Source organism: Dipodomys spectabilis, unplaced genomic scaffold, assembly GCF_019054845.1.
Source record: "Dipodomys spectabilis isolate Male_0828 unplaced genomic scaffold, ASM1905484v1 ptg000108l, whole genome shotgun sequence".
NCBI classification, from domain to species: Eukaryota; Metazoa; Chordata; class Mammalia; order Rodentia; family Heteromyidae; genus Dipodomys; species Dipodomys spectabilis.
The window spans coordinates 274,662-287,022 of NW_024870785.1; the positions used below are offsets into that span (position 1 = coordinate 274,662).

At 53.7% G+C, this 12,361-nt stretch overlaps 2 protein-coding genes across 2 annotated transcripts in view; one reads left to right on the forward strand and one right to left on the reverse strand.

The window, feature by feature from the left end:
* Nucleotides 1–1,133: 1,133 nt before the first annotated feature.
* Nucleotides 1,134–2,738, reverse strand: Chrm5 (cholinergic receptor muscarinic 5). The gene has a single exon (XM_042687857.1). The coding sequence runs from the start codon at nt 2,727–2,729 to the stop codon at nt 1,134–1,136; it is 1,596 nt and encodes a 531-aa protein (XP_042543791.1). The 5' UTR covers nt 2,730–2,738.
* A 6,346-nt stretch (nt 2,739–9,084) lies between these two features.
* Aven (apoptosis and caspase activation inhibitor) overlaps nt 9,085–12,361 on the forward strand; it is a 67,281-nt gene continuing 64,004 nt past the window's right edge. Inside the window, exon 1 of the mRNA XM_042687573.1 lies at nt 9,085–9,321. Coding sequence (XP_042543507.1) covers nt 9,085–9,321 — 237 coding nt within the window. The remainder of the gene's footprint in view (nt 9,322–12,361) is intronic.

The following is a 12,361-nucleotide window of genomic DNA, read 5'->3' on the forward strand; positions in this document are numbered from 1 at the left end:
GCACAGGTGTGTGCTGCTGCACACAGCTTAAGCCTAGAGGTTTAAAATCCATCTGCAAATGCAATCAGTGTCTGGCAGGAGCATTCCATCTTCAGATTAATTGGTATCACTATACTGCTTCTTTCTGTGAATCTTTTATGCTCTGTGTTTTTAATTTCTCACATGTTTGTTCATTTTTAGCGTCAGCAAATGAGCATGTCAAGTTTGGTTTTGTTTTTTTTCTGATACTGGTATTGAACCTAAGACCTCAAGCATCCTAGGCAAGTACTCTTAACACTGTGCTTATCTCAGTTCTAGTCCATTTAAATATAGACTTCAGCTAACTTTGGTTTTTAATACTCTTAATGCTCTAAGCACGTTTATAGCTTTAATGTTCATGAATTACTGTGATAGAAGCTTTTGGGTTTTGTTTTTGCTCTAGTGCTGGGGGTCCAGTCCGGGGCCTTGCACGTGCCGGACCACCCACCAGAGCTTTGTTCATTTTCTTACACAACTCCCCCTAAGACTGCAGCAGATGAATGACTTCAGATGGGCACTAAGTACTCCACACAATGTTGGTTTAGAGAAAATGGAAAAATTCCCCCGGCCACTGTGAAGCACCGGGTCTGACCAGGCTCAGGTCCTCTGGACCCCCGCTTCTGAGAGGAAGGGTGGTTCTGGGGAGCCTCACAGGGTGTCAGTGGGCTCAGAGGGAAAAGCAAGAGCTTCACTTGATGAAGGCAAGAAAACACACCACAGTACAGACAGGTCACACCAGAGCAGCAGCATAGATACTCATTACTTATGAAAAAAATATACCCTCGGAAGCCGGTCGACCGGCACTCTTACATTCTCGTTTTCACTGGAAGAAGACAACTGCATAGACACAAACATACTGCACAAAACTTTTAGGATCAGTTTCCATGTGGTCCCTGGTCACTGTCCATGTGACTCAAGTGTGAAGACTCTGGAGCCTGTCTCTGCTTCACTGGCAGATGTTAGAGGTGTCAGGCAGCCGTGGCTATGGCTGTGACCCTTTGGCATCAAGCAGACCTTGTATCGTTAAATGTTTCAGGGACTCCAAATGACAGCAGACTCTTTGAACAATCAGCGAACCAGACTGTGGTCCTGCTTTTGAGGAAGCTGTTGGCACTTCAGGGTAGCTTGCTGTTCCCTTGCCAGTACAGCTTTTCTTCTCCCTTGTTCTGTTTCCAGCGGCAGAGAAGCAGCATCTTGAAGGTCTTCCTGAAGGTTTGGTTGCAGAGTGCGTAGCAGACGGGGTTGACTGTGCTGTTGACATAGCACAGCCAGTAACCCAGGTGCCACAGGGCGGAGGGGACGCACTTGTCACAGAACGTAGACACCAGAACCATGATGTTGTACGGGGTCCATGTGAGGATGAAGGCCAGGAGGATGGCACTCAAGGTCTGGGCTGCTTTCCTCTCTTTGACAAGGACCATTCTCTTCCTTTTGGTCATTTGATGGCTGAGGTTGGGTTCCAGGCCTTTGGCCGAAGCGTGCTTGGGCCTTGGCAAGGAGCAAGGCATGATTTTTACCTTGCGACAGCCATTGTTGGTCTCCTGGGTCCCATCAGCCTTCACCACCAACCGGAACTTATAGGCGATGCATTTCTGATTGTTGAGTCTGTGAGTTGCTGCTGTGGACAGGAAGTATTTTGGGGTGTGGCAGTCACTGTTTTCAGTTTGAGCTCTCGTTTCTTTGGTCTCTTCTTCAGCACCAAATTCTTCCCCTGGGCTTTCCTTGGCCTGGCTCTTGTAGACCACTTGGAAGACAGGGTGAGCGGGCGGCTTGTCCTGCTCCTCCTCGGAGGCGTAGCTACTGCAGCTCGTCGGCTGCTCGGTTCTGGCCCAGTGAGTGCCTGGGCCAGGGGCTTGGGATGGCTTCGCTGCGGTGGAGGAGCTCCTGCGGGAGGGTGACCAGGAGGCCCGGCTCCTCCCTCTCTGGGCCGGGGTGGGCCCTGGGCCACCACAGCAGCTCGGGAGCAGACCCCTGGGGGCCGGCTTCCTCTTCTCAGACTGGCCTGCAGAATCAGAGCCCTGGAGGTCAGCCAGGTCCTTGGTTCGCTTCTCCGTCTCCCGGTAGATTCGGCAGTAGAGGATAGTCATGACGGAAACAGGGATATAGAACGCCGCAATGGCTGTGCCAAATGTGATGGTGGGCTCGGAGAGGAACTGGATCTGACATTGGTCTGGTGGCACCGTCCGCTTCCCAACCAGGTACTGCCAGCAGAGGATTACTGGGGCCCAGAGGAGGAAGGAGATGAGCCAGGCCAGGCCGATCATGGTGCCAGCCCTCTTTGGGGTGCGCTTGGCCCGGTACGTCAGGGGTCTTGTGATAGAAAAGTATCGGTCAAAACTTATTACTAGCAGGTTCATGACAGAAGCATTGCTGGCCACGTAGTCCAGGGCCAGCCAAAGGTCGCAGGCCAGACTGCCGAGAACCCAGCGTCCCATGAGGATGTAGGTGGTGTAGAGGTTCATGGAGAAGACCCCAATGATGAGGTCTGCACACGCCAAGCTGAGCAGGTAATAGTTGTTAACTGTCTTCAGCTGACTGTTGACTTTGAAGGAGATCATGACCAAGACGTTGCCGATGACAGTAATCAGGCTGACTGCAGCCGTCACTGCGGCGATGGTGACGACTTCCCACAGCCCCCGGGGTTCTGAAGGCCGGTCTTCTCCCGGGGTGCCACTGGCCGTGGTTGCATTGTGGTAAGATTCTCCTTCCATCCTGGGGCAAGAATTTACATGAGGATGAAGTCTTAGGTTCTAGACCGTCATCTGTCCTCTGCACATATCTGGAAGAAAAGGAAACAGTAGCTCAACCACCAGCATGACTTTCTTTTCCACCATTGTTTTATCGTGTCTAACGGACTATCAAATGTGGTCAGGGCCAGGTGCTCAGGATCCACTTTTGGTGATATTTTGATATGACATTTTCCTTTCGCTTTGTGATTACTAATGATTACCCTTTTTGTGTGTGAAATGACTGCCCTCTGTGGCAACATCTGGAGAGATGAAAAAGAGTTGATTATTGGGGAGGAGTAAAAAGAGCAAGGGCAGCAGGTGAAATGACTTCAGATTGCCCTGACCTTCAGAGCAGAAATCTTGTTCCTAAGCTCTTGATGGTGGTGCACTGGGAAAACAGGTTACACCTGTGCAGAATCTACTCTGTAGCTAGGCTAGCTTTGAGCTGCCGATCTGCCTCTGCCTCTGCCTCTTGCATGCTCGACTGCAGGTGTCTAGACGTTATTGACGAACTGTTGTGAGCCAAGACCATGCTAGGCTGTTTCACCCTGCCTGGACTTGGCTCCCGGGCTTGGTTTCCATCTGTGATGGGAGGAGGTTGGAATTTGTTCAGAAATGAAAACAATGACCTTCCCTCCATTCTTGGACTAGGAGGAAAGTCACAGGAATGTTTTAGGTTATTCTTTTTTTCTGTCCATAAACCAGTATGTTCCTCATAAAATTTCAACTGATGTCAAATGTAAATTTAGGAAAAACTCTCCTCTAAGCCATCTTGTGATCAGGTTATCAATACTAATTGTTTTTTCCTCATGATTATAACAGTCAATTTCCAAATACAGTTATTTTAAATGGATACATTGTTAAAGTTTACACTGAATTTTGTCATCATGATAGTTTAAGTATCCAATTTAAGTATCCATGTAGTTAGAGCTGTTTTTTCCTTGTTTTAGTGATTGCATTGTAGTAATGAGGGTACTAAATGTAAACCAAAAGAAGAGTTCCTTTTGTGTATACATGATAGAGATTTCAGTGATAATGAGAAGGAATGATAGAGGGTTCGTCTCCCTCCCAACTTGGGCCTCCCCTTGGACTCAAGTCTCCCTCCCAACTTGGGCCTCCCCTTGGACTCAAGTCTCCCTCCCAACTTGGGCCTCCCCTTGGACTCAAGTCTCCATCCCAACTTGGGCCTCCAAGCTCCATCACTTTCCACAGGTAACTCCTGCTATTGTTTATCTTTCCTTTCAGAGGTATTTGATGGTATTAAAACAAGCTACATTTTGTGTGTGGTCCCCGGGATTGAACTCAGGGCCTTGAACTTCCTAAGCAAGCACTCTGTCACTTGAGCCATGTCCTTAACATAATGAATACTACTTTAATTACAAATTTCTAGGCACCTTGAGATAAGGGTTAAGGCAGAACTGTCTTTGTTTTGGACTATACTGGGTTTATACCACTTGAGCTATGTCTCTAGCTCTTTTTGCTTTGGTTATTTTTCAGAGAGTATTTCATGCTTTGTTGTTGTTGTTAATCAGTCCTGTGCCTTGAACTCAGGGCCTGGGCACTGTCCCTGAGCTTTTTTTTTTGCTCAGGGCTAGCGTTGGTACTGTCCCTGAGCTGTTTTTGCTCAAGGTTAGGGATCTACGACCACAGACAGATCCATGTCTGGCTTTTTGGTGGTTAATTAGAGATAAGAATGTTAAGACTTTTCCTGCCTGGGCTGGCTTTAAACCATGATCCTCAGATGTCAGTCTCCTGAGTAGCTAGGATGACAGGGCTAAGCCACTGGCACCTCACTGAGTTGTCATGCTTTTAGCTGGAGCTGGCCTGGATCACAATATCCTACCGACTGTATAACCACCTGCACCACCAGCATTATGTGGATGGTTTACTCTGCTCAGCCCTCAAGGAGAATCTCAGAGCATGCTGTGTAGACGGTTCTGGCCTGCCTACTGCCTAATGGACACAAAGATGACAAAATCTGTTGAGGCCTATGATTTTCTTTTTTTCTTTTTTTTGCCAGGCCTGGGGCTTGAACTCAGGGCCTGAGCACTGTCCCTGAACTTTTTTTTTTTTTTTTGCTCAAGGCTAGCTCTCTGCCACTTGAGCCACAGATCCATGTCTGGCTTTTTGGTGGTTAATTGGAAATAAGAATGTCATGACTTTTCCTGCCTGGGCTGGCTTTAAACCATGATTCTCAGATGTCAGCCTCCTGAGTAGCCAGGATGACAGGCGTGAGCCACTGGCACCGCACTGACATGCTTTCAGCTGGAGCTGGCCTGGACCAGTCTCCTACCTACCCTCAAGAAGTATCTTTCTGATGACTCTCAAGCATGCTGTGTAGGCAGTTCCTAGCCTGCCTATTGGCCAGTCTTAATACGAGTGGACACAAGGATGACAACATTTGTTAAGGCCTATTGATTTTCTTTTCTTTTTTTTTGCCAGTCGTGAGGCTTGAACTCAGGGCCTGTGCACTTTCCCTGAGCTTCTTTTGCTCAAGGATAGCACTCTACTACTTGAGTCACAGCGCCACTGCCGGCTTTCTGGTGGTTTATTGGAAATAAGAGTCTCACAGTCTTTCCTGCCTGGGCTGGCTTTGAGCCATGATCCACAGATCTCTGCCTCCTGAGCAGCTGGAGCCACCAATGCCCGGCTAGAAGTTTCATGTTGACATATCCATTTGTGGATATAACAAGCTTGGTCAGAGTCACGCTCACCCTGCTCCATCCTCCCCAGTCTCATCTAGTTTCCTGGTTCCATTTTCACACATGTATATGGCTTCTTAGGACCACTCCCCTTCCTCCCCTCTCCAGTTGCCTCTCTCCCTCCCTCAGTACTCCAGCCCAGTTCAGACAGGATTCAACTTCCTAATGTTCTTTCTGTATGTGTGTGCATATATATTAAGTATTGAGATAATAAATATATATTAAGATATATTAAGAATATATATATATATATATAGAGAGAGAGAGAGAGAGAGAGAGAGGGAGACTGGCTAGTAGTAAGGCCAGGGTTTATCTACATAGCATGCATATATGTGTGTATATATATACATACATATACATATATATATATGTGTGTATATGGAAGAAGAGAAAAAAGAAGGGAAAAGCTATACCCTTTCTTCCCTCTTTTCTGGCAGTGCTGAGGTTTGAACGCAGACTCTTGTGCTCCCAGCAGGGGCTCTGCCATTTGCTTGTTTTTTCAGGTAGGGTCTGAACTTTATCCCAGACTAGCCTCCTTTATATTCCTGTGGGGTAGCTAGGATTAAAGATGTGCACCACCACACTCTGCCTACATTTCTTGAACCATCAGTTTGCTTTTTGAGGACAAGACTGTGTATTTGGAGGAAAGCCTCCTTTGGGGGAGGCAGAGGCTGTGAAATGTGTGGGGGTTGTTCTGAACTTTTATAGCTGCTGAAATGTACAAGTCTCTTCTTTCCTTATTGTGGACAGCTTTTTTATTTCTAGATGCAAAACCATCCCAGATTCATTGCCCATCACTAAACAAAGTTCCCAGGGTGAACAAAAGCCTCTGTTTCCAGCCCTGGCAGTTTATGCCCCTGTTTATAAAATATAAGTGAAGCAAAACAACATAAAAATCAAGAGGGTAACACTGCTCCAAATAAACTTCTTTCCTTGAGCAAGGTCTTGACTTCTGAGCTGTGCTTAGATCATGGTTTTGTGAAATCCCTTTCTTCATAGAAGCTATTTGCCTGAACCCGTCCTTGCCATATTTCGTTGTGTCTATAGCAACCACAGCGGGAAGCTTTCATCGCAGGTTCAGTCCCTACCTGGGACATGGCCCTGCCAGCTCATGTTGCTATTGTGAAAGGCATTGGTGAGCTGTTCGTCCTAATTTCCTCCTCAGGAATACAGCAAGAGCCAGCATATTAAAACACAAGTAGCAACAATAGGTTAGGTATTGGGAAGAACTGTCAATGAAAATGTGTGAGGAAGAAAAGTTCTGGACTTCCCTTCTTGATGACTATTTTAAAGCAATAGCTTTCTAGCCTCTTTGGAATGGTGCACTCAGATGCTACTCACAGACATACAGCAATTCAGCAGTAACTTCTCAATGTCTCTGGAGATGACACATGGAACAGGATTTAAAATGCCTTTTGTTGTTTTTGGCTGGGTACTACAGGTTGAATTCAGGGCTTCATGCTTGGAAGGCAGCTGTTCTACCTTGGAGATATACCTCCAATCCTTTTTGCTCACATTGTGTGTGTGTGTGTGTGTGTGTGTGTGTGTGAGAGAGAGAGAGAGAGAGAGAGAGAGAGAGAGAGAGAGAGAGAGCATGCATTAAGTATTAAAGCTAGTACTGGAGGCCCCTTGGCACTCTGGAGTGAGCCACTTGAACCACATGTTGAGTTTAGCTTTTCTTTGGGTTAACTGGAGATTCTATCCAGGCTCTGGTTGTCAACCATGATGCTCAGAACTTCGTCTCCTGTGTAGTTACGATTACAGGTAGGAGCCACCACCCATAGCTGTGGCATGCTTTTATTTTTATCTTTTTTGTTGGTCGTGGGACTTGGAACTCTGGGCCTCAACACTGTCCTTGAGCACTTCAGCTCAAGGCAAGTGCTCTACAACTTGAGCCACAGCACCTCTTCTAGCTTTTTTTGGTGGTTAATTGGAGATAAGAGTCTCATGGACTTTCCTTCCCAGGCTGGATTTGAACCACGATCTTCAGATCTCAGCCTCCTGAATAGCTAGGATTACAGGCGTGGGCCACCAGCACCCGGCTTGTGGCATACTTTTAAAAAACACTCATCACAGGGCAGGGGATGTGGCTTAGAGTGCTTGCCTAGCATGTGTGATGCCCTGGGTTCAACTCTTCACTACCACATTAACATAAAAAGCCAGAAATGGCTAGCCTTGAGCAAAAGAAGCTGAGGAACAGTGTCTAGACCCTGAGTTCAGGCCCCAGGAATGGCAAAACAAAAACAAAAACACCCCAACCAAACAAAAAACCCCACTTGTCACTGTACTATATGCTCTGAGGCATATAAAGAGATTTGTAACAGTGCTTGAAGTGAAGGAGTTAATCTAGGAATAAAATTGGGCCTTTGGGCCAAACTTATGGGCAGAAAAGAGTATTACTGTGGATGACATGATTGTATCATTGTAGGACCGGCAGGGAAACAGGAAGCAAAACCAGGTGGCATTTGAAGTATGTATGGTGCCGACCCCGCTCCTTGGTGCTCTTGGTTGGGAGCAGTCTTACCTTGTTCAGAGTATTGTGAGGATAGGATTATTTTCTATATGAGTAGACGCGTCGAAGAATCTGAAAGTCAGTAGCAGGGAGTGAGGATGCTAAGTATCATCTCATATTTTAGGAATTGTCCCGTTTCTTTTTATTTGGGGTGTCTGTGTGTGTGTGTAACCCAACCCCAGTCCCTAAAGCTCCTTACAGTGCCACTGGGGTATAAAATGCTCACTTTCCTTCCTGGCCATCGGAGATGCCCTCCATGTGCTGACTGCCTTTGAGACGGTGGCTCTCTTAAGCAGAGACTCTCCGAGGTTCTGTCAGCCTGGAAAGCTGACTTACCCCCGCCCACTGCCGCGTCCTGGCTCCGGCGGCCCTGGCCCGGGCTGCCTGTGTGCCGGGGCTGTCTGTCCTCTGACGGGTCAGCGGCTTCGAGGCAGGTGGCCGGGCCCGACCCTGTCAACGCTGTGTCTGGCTGTCGGGCCGCTGCCCAGGTGCTGGCCCGTTCATTATTCTGTGCTGAACCATAAATGGTCCTTGTCCCCAGCCCCCCCAGCCCCCCCAGCGCCCCCCTTCCCCCGGGGAGATGCCCGATCAGGCCCGGCTCTGTCGGCCGCCCGGGGCGGGGCGGGCGGGCCCCCCCCCCCCCCCCCCCCCCCCGCACCCTCGGGCCAGCCCGCGTCCGCCAGCACCGGCCAGCGCCACCAGCCGACTTGGATTCCCGCCGTGCGAGGTGGAACTGAGGGCGCAGTGCTTGCTGGGGAGGGGCCGCGCCCCGGGGCCCGTCCGCAGCCCCCTCCTCCCGCGTCCACGGGCGCCGGGACCGGGCCTGGACCGGGATCCGCACCGCTGCGGGCCGGGCTGCTCCCTCCCTGCTCTCCGGGGCCGGCGCCCCGCCCCCGGTTCCCCGGCCCCGCCCCCGGCCCCGCCCCCGGTTCCCCGGCCCCGCCCCCGGCCCCGCCCCAGGTTCCCCGGCCCCGCCCCCGACTCCCCGGCCCCGCCCCCGACTCCCCGGCCCCGCCCCCGACTCCCCGGCCCCGCCCCCGACTCCCCGGCCCCGCCCCCGACTCCCCGGCCGCGCGGCCTGCGTTTCCGGTGGCGCCGTCGGCGCGCTCCCTGGCGGGCGGCGATGCAGGCGGAGCGGGGAGCTCGGGGCGGTCGCGGGCGGCGGCCCGGGCGCGGACGACCCGGCGGGGATCGAGACGGCGACCGCGAGCGGGCCGGGGCCGCGGCGAGGGGCGGCGGCGGCGGGGACGGAGGCGGCCGCCGGGGCCGCGGCCGGGGCTTCCGCGTGGGCCGAGGAGGCCGCGCCCCGCGAGGAGGCCGCCGGGAGCTCGGAGGCCGGGGCGCCGGGCCGGGCGCGCGGGTAAGCGGCGGGCGGGCGGGCGGGCGGGCGGGGCGGCGCCGGCGCCTGCGCGGGGCGGGCGGGCGGGCGGGCGGGGCGGGGCGGCGCCTGCGCCTGCGCGGGGCGGGGCGGGAGGCGCCGCGCACGTGGCGCGTGGGCTCGGTGGGCCCCGCCCGGGCCGCGCGCGCCTCAGGAGAGCGGCGTGTGCGGCGTTTGGTGCGGCGTGCGCTGTGTGGTGTGTGGTGTGCGCTGTGTGGTGTGTGCTGTGTGGTGTGTGGTGTGCGCTGTGTGGTGTGCGCTGTGCGCTGTGTGCTGTGCGCTGTGCGCTGTGCGCTGTGTGCTGTGTGCTGTGTGCTGTGTGCTGTGCGCTGTGTGGTGTGTGCTGTGTGCTGTGTGCTGTGCGCTGTGTGGTGTGCGCTGTGTGGTGTGTGCTGTGTGGTGTGTGGTGTGCGCTGTGTGCTGTGTGGTGTGCGCTGTGTGGTGTGCGCTGTGTGGTGTGCGCTGTGTGCTGTGTGCTGTGTGGTGTGTGCTGTGTGCTGTGTGCTGTGTGCTGTGTGCTGTGTGCTGTGTGCTGTGTGCTGTGTGCTGTGCGCTGTGTGGTGTGCGCTGTGTGCTGTGCGCTGTGCGCTGTGTGCTGTGTGCTGTGTGCTGTGTGGTGTGTGGTGTGCGCTGTGCGGTGTGCGCTGTGCGGTGTGTGCTGTGCGCTGTGTGGTGTGTGCTGTGTGCTGTGTGGTGTGCGCTGTGCGCTGTGTGGTGTGTGCTGTGCGCTGTGTGGTGTGTGCTGTGTGCTGTGTGGTGTGCGCTGTGTGGTGTGTGCTGTGTGGTGTGTGCTGTGTGCTGTGTGGTGTGTGCTGTGTGCTGTGTGGTGTGTGCTGTGCGCTGTGTGGTGTGCGCTGTGTGGTGTGCGCTGTGTGCTGTGTGGTGTGTGCTGTGTGGTGTGCGCTGTGTGGTGTGTGCTGTGCGCTGTGTGCTGTGCGCTGTGCGCTGTGTGCTGTGTGCTGTGTGGTGTGTGGTGTGCGCTGTGCGGTGTGCGCTGTGTGGTGTGTGCTGTGCGCTGTGTGGTGTGTGCTGTGTGCTGTGTGGTGTGCGCTGTGTGGTGTGTGCTGTGCGCTGTGTGGTGTGTGCTGTGTGCTGTGTGGTGTGTGCTGTGTGCTGTGTGGTGTGTGCTGTGTGCTGTGTGCTGTGTGGTGTGCGCTGTGTGGTGTGTGCTGTGTGGTGTGTGCTGTGTGCTGTGTGCTGTGTGCTGTGTGGTGTGTGCTGTGTGCTGTGTGCTGTGTGCTGTGTGCTGTGTGCTGTGCGCTGTGTGCTGTGTGGTGTGTGCTGTGTGGTGTGTGGTGTGTGCTGTGTGGTGTGCACTGTGTGCTGTGCGCTGTGTGCTGTGTGCTGTGTGCTGTGTGGTGTGTGGTGTGTGGTGTGTGCTGTGTGGTGTGTGCTGTGTGCTGTGTGGTGTGCGCTGTGCGCTGTGTGCTGTGTGCTGTGTGGTGTGTGGTGTGTGGTGTGTGCTGTGTGGTGTGCGCTGTGTGCTGTGTGGTGTGCGCTGTGCGCTGTGTGGTGTGCGCTGTGTGCTGTGTGCTGTGTGGTGTGTGGTGTGTGCTGTGTGGTGTGTGCTGTGTGCTGTGCGCTGTGTGCTGTGTGCTGTGTGGTGTGTGGTGTGTGCACTGTGTGCTGTGTGCTGTGTGCTGTGTGGTGTGCGCTGTGCGCTGTGTGGTGTGTGCTGTGTGGTGTGTGCTGTGTGGTGTGCGCTGTGTGGTGTGTGCTGTGTGGTGTGTGGTGTGCGCTGTGTGGTGTGTGCTGTGTGGTGTGTGGTGTGCGCTGTGTGGTGTGCACTGTGTGCTGTGTGCTGTGTGGTGTGCGCTGTGCGCTGTGTGCTGTGTGGTGTGCGCTGTGTGCTGTGTGCTGTGTGCTGTGCGCTGTGTGCTGTGCGCTGTGTGGTGTGCGCTGTGTGGTGTGCGCTGTGTGGTGTGTGCTGTGTGGTGTGCGCTGTGTGGTGTGTGCTGTGTGGTGTGTGGTGTGCGCTGTGTGGTGTGTGCTGTGTGGTGTGTGGTGTGTGCTGTGTGCTGTGTGCTGTGTGCTGTGTGCTGTGTGGTGTGTGCTGTGCGCTGTGTGCTGTGTGGTGTGCGCTGTGTGGTGTGCGCTGTGTGGTGTGTGGTGTGTGGTGTGCGCTGTGCGCTGTGTGCTGTGCGCTGTGTGGTGTGCGCTGTGTGCTGTGTGGTGTGCGCTGTGTGCTGTGTGCTGTGTGCTCTGTGGTGTGTGCTGTGCGCTGTGTGCTGTGTGCTGTGTGCTGTGTGCTGTGTGGTGTGTGCTGTGTGCTGTGTGCTGTGTGCTCTGTGGTGTGTGCTGTGCGCTGTGTGGTGTGTGGTGTGTGCTGTGTGCTGTGTGCTGTGTGCTGTGTGCTGTGTGCTGTGTGCTGTGTGCTGTGTGCTGTGTGCTGTGTGGTGTGTGGTGTGTGCTGTGCGCTGTGTGGTGTGTGGTGTGTGGTGTGTGCTGTGTGCTGTGTGGTGTGCACTGTGTGCTGTGTGCTGTGTGCTGTGTGGTGTGTGGTGTGTGCTGTGTGCTGTGTGCTGTGTGGTGTGTGCTGTGTGCTGTGTGCTGTGTGGTGTGTGGTGTGCGCTGTGTGCTGTGTGGTGTGTGCTGTGTGCTGTGTGCTGTGTGCTGTGTGCTGTGTGGTGTGTGCTGTGCGCTGTGTGGTGTGCGCTGTGTGCTGTGTGCTGTGTGGTGTGCGCTGTGTGCTGTGTGCTGTGTGCTGTGTGCTGTGTGCTGTGCGCTGTGTGCTGTGCGGTGTGTGCTGTGTGGTGTGCGCTGTGTGGTGTGTGCTGTGTGGTGTGTGCTGTGTGGTGTGTGGTGTGTGCTGTGTGGTGTGCGCTGTGTGGTGTGCGCTGTGTGCTGTGTGCTGTGTGGTGTGCGCTGTGTGCTGTGTGCTGTGTGGTGTGCGCTGTGCGCTGTGTGGTGTGCGCTGTGTGGTGTGCGCTGTGTGGTGTGTGCTGTGTGGTGTGTGGTGTGTGCTGTGTGCTGTGTGCTGTGTGGTGTGCGCTGTGTGCTGTGTGCTGTGTGGTGTGCGCTG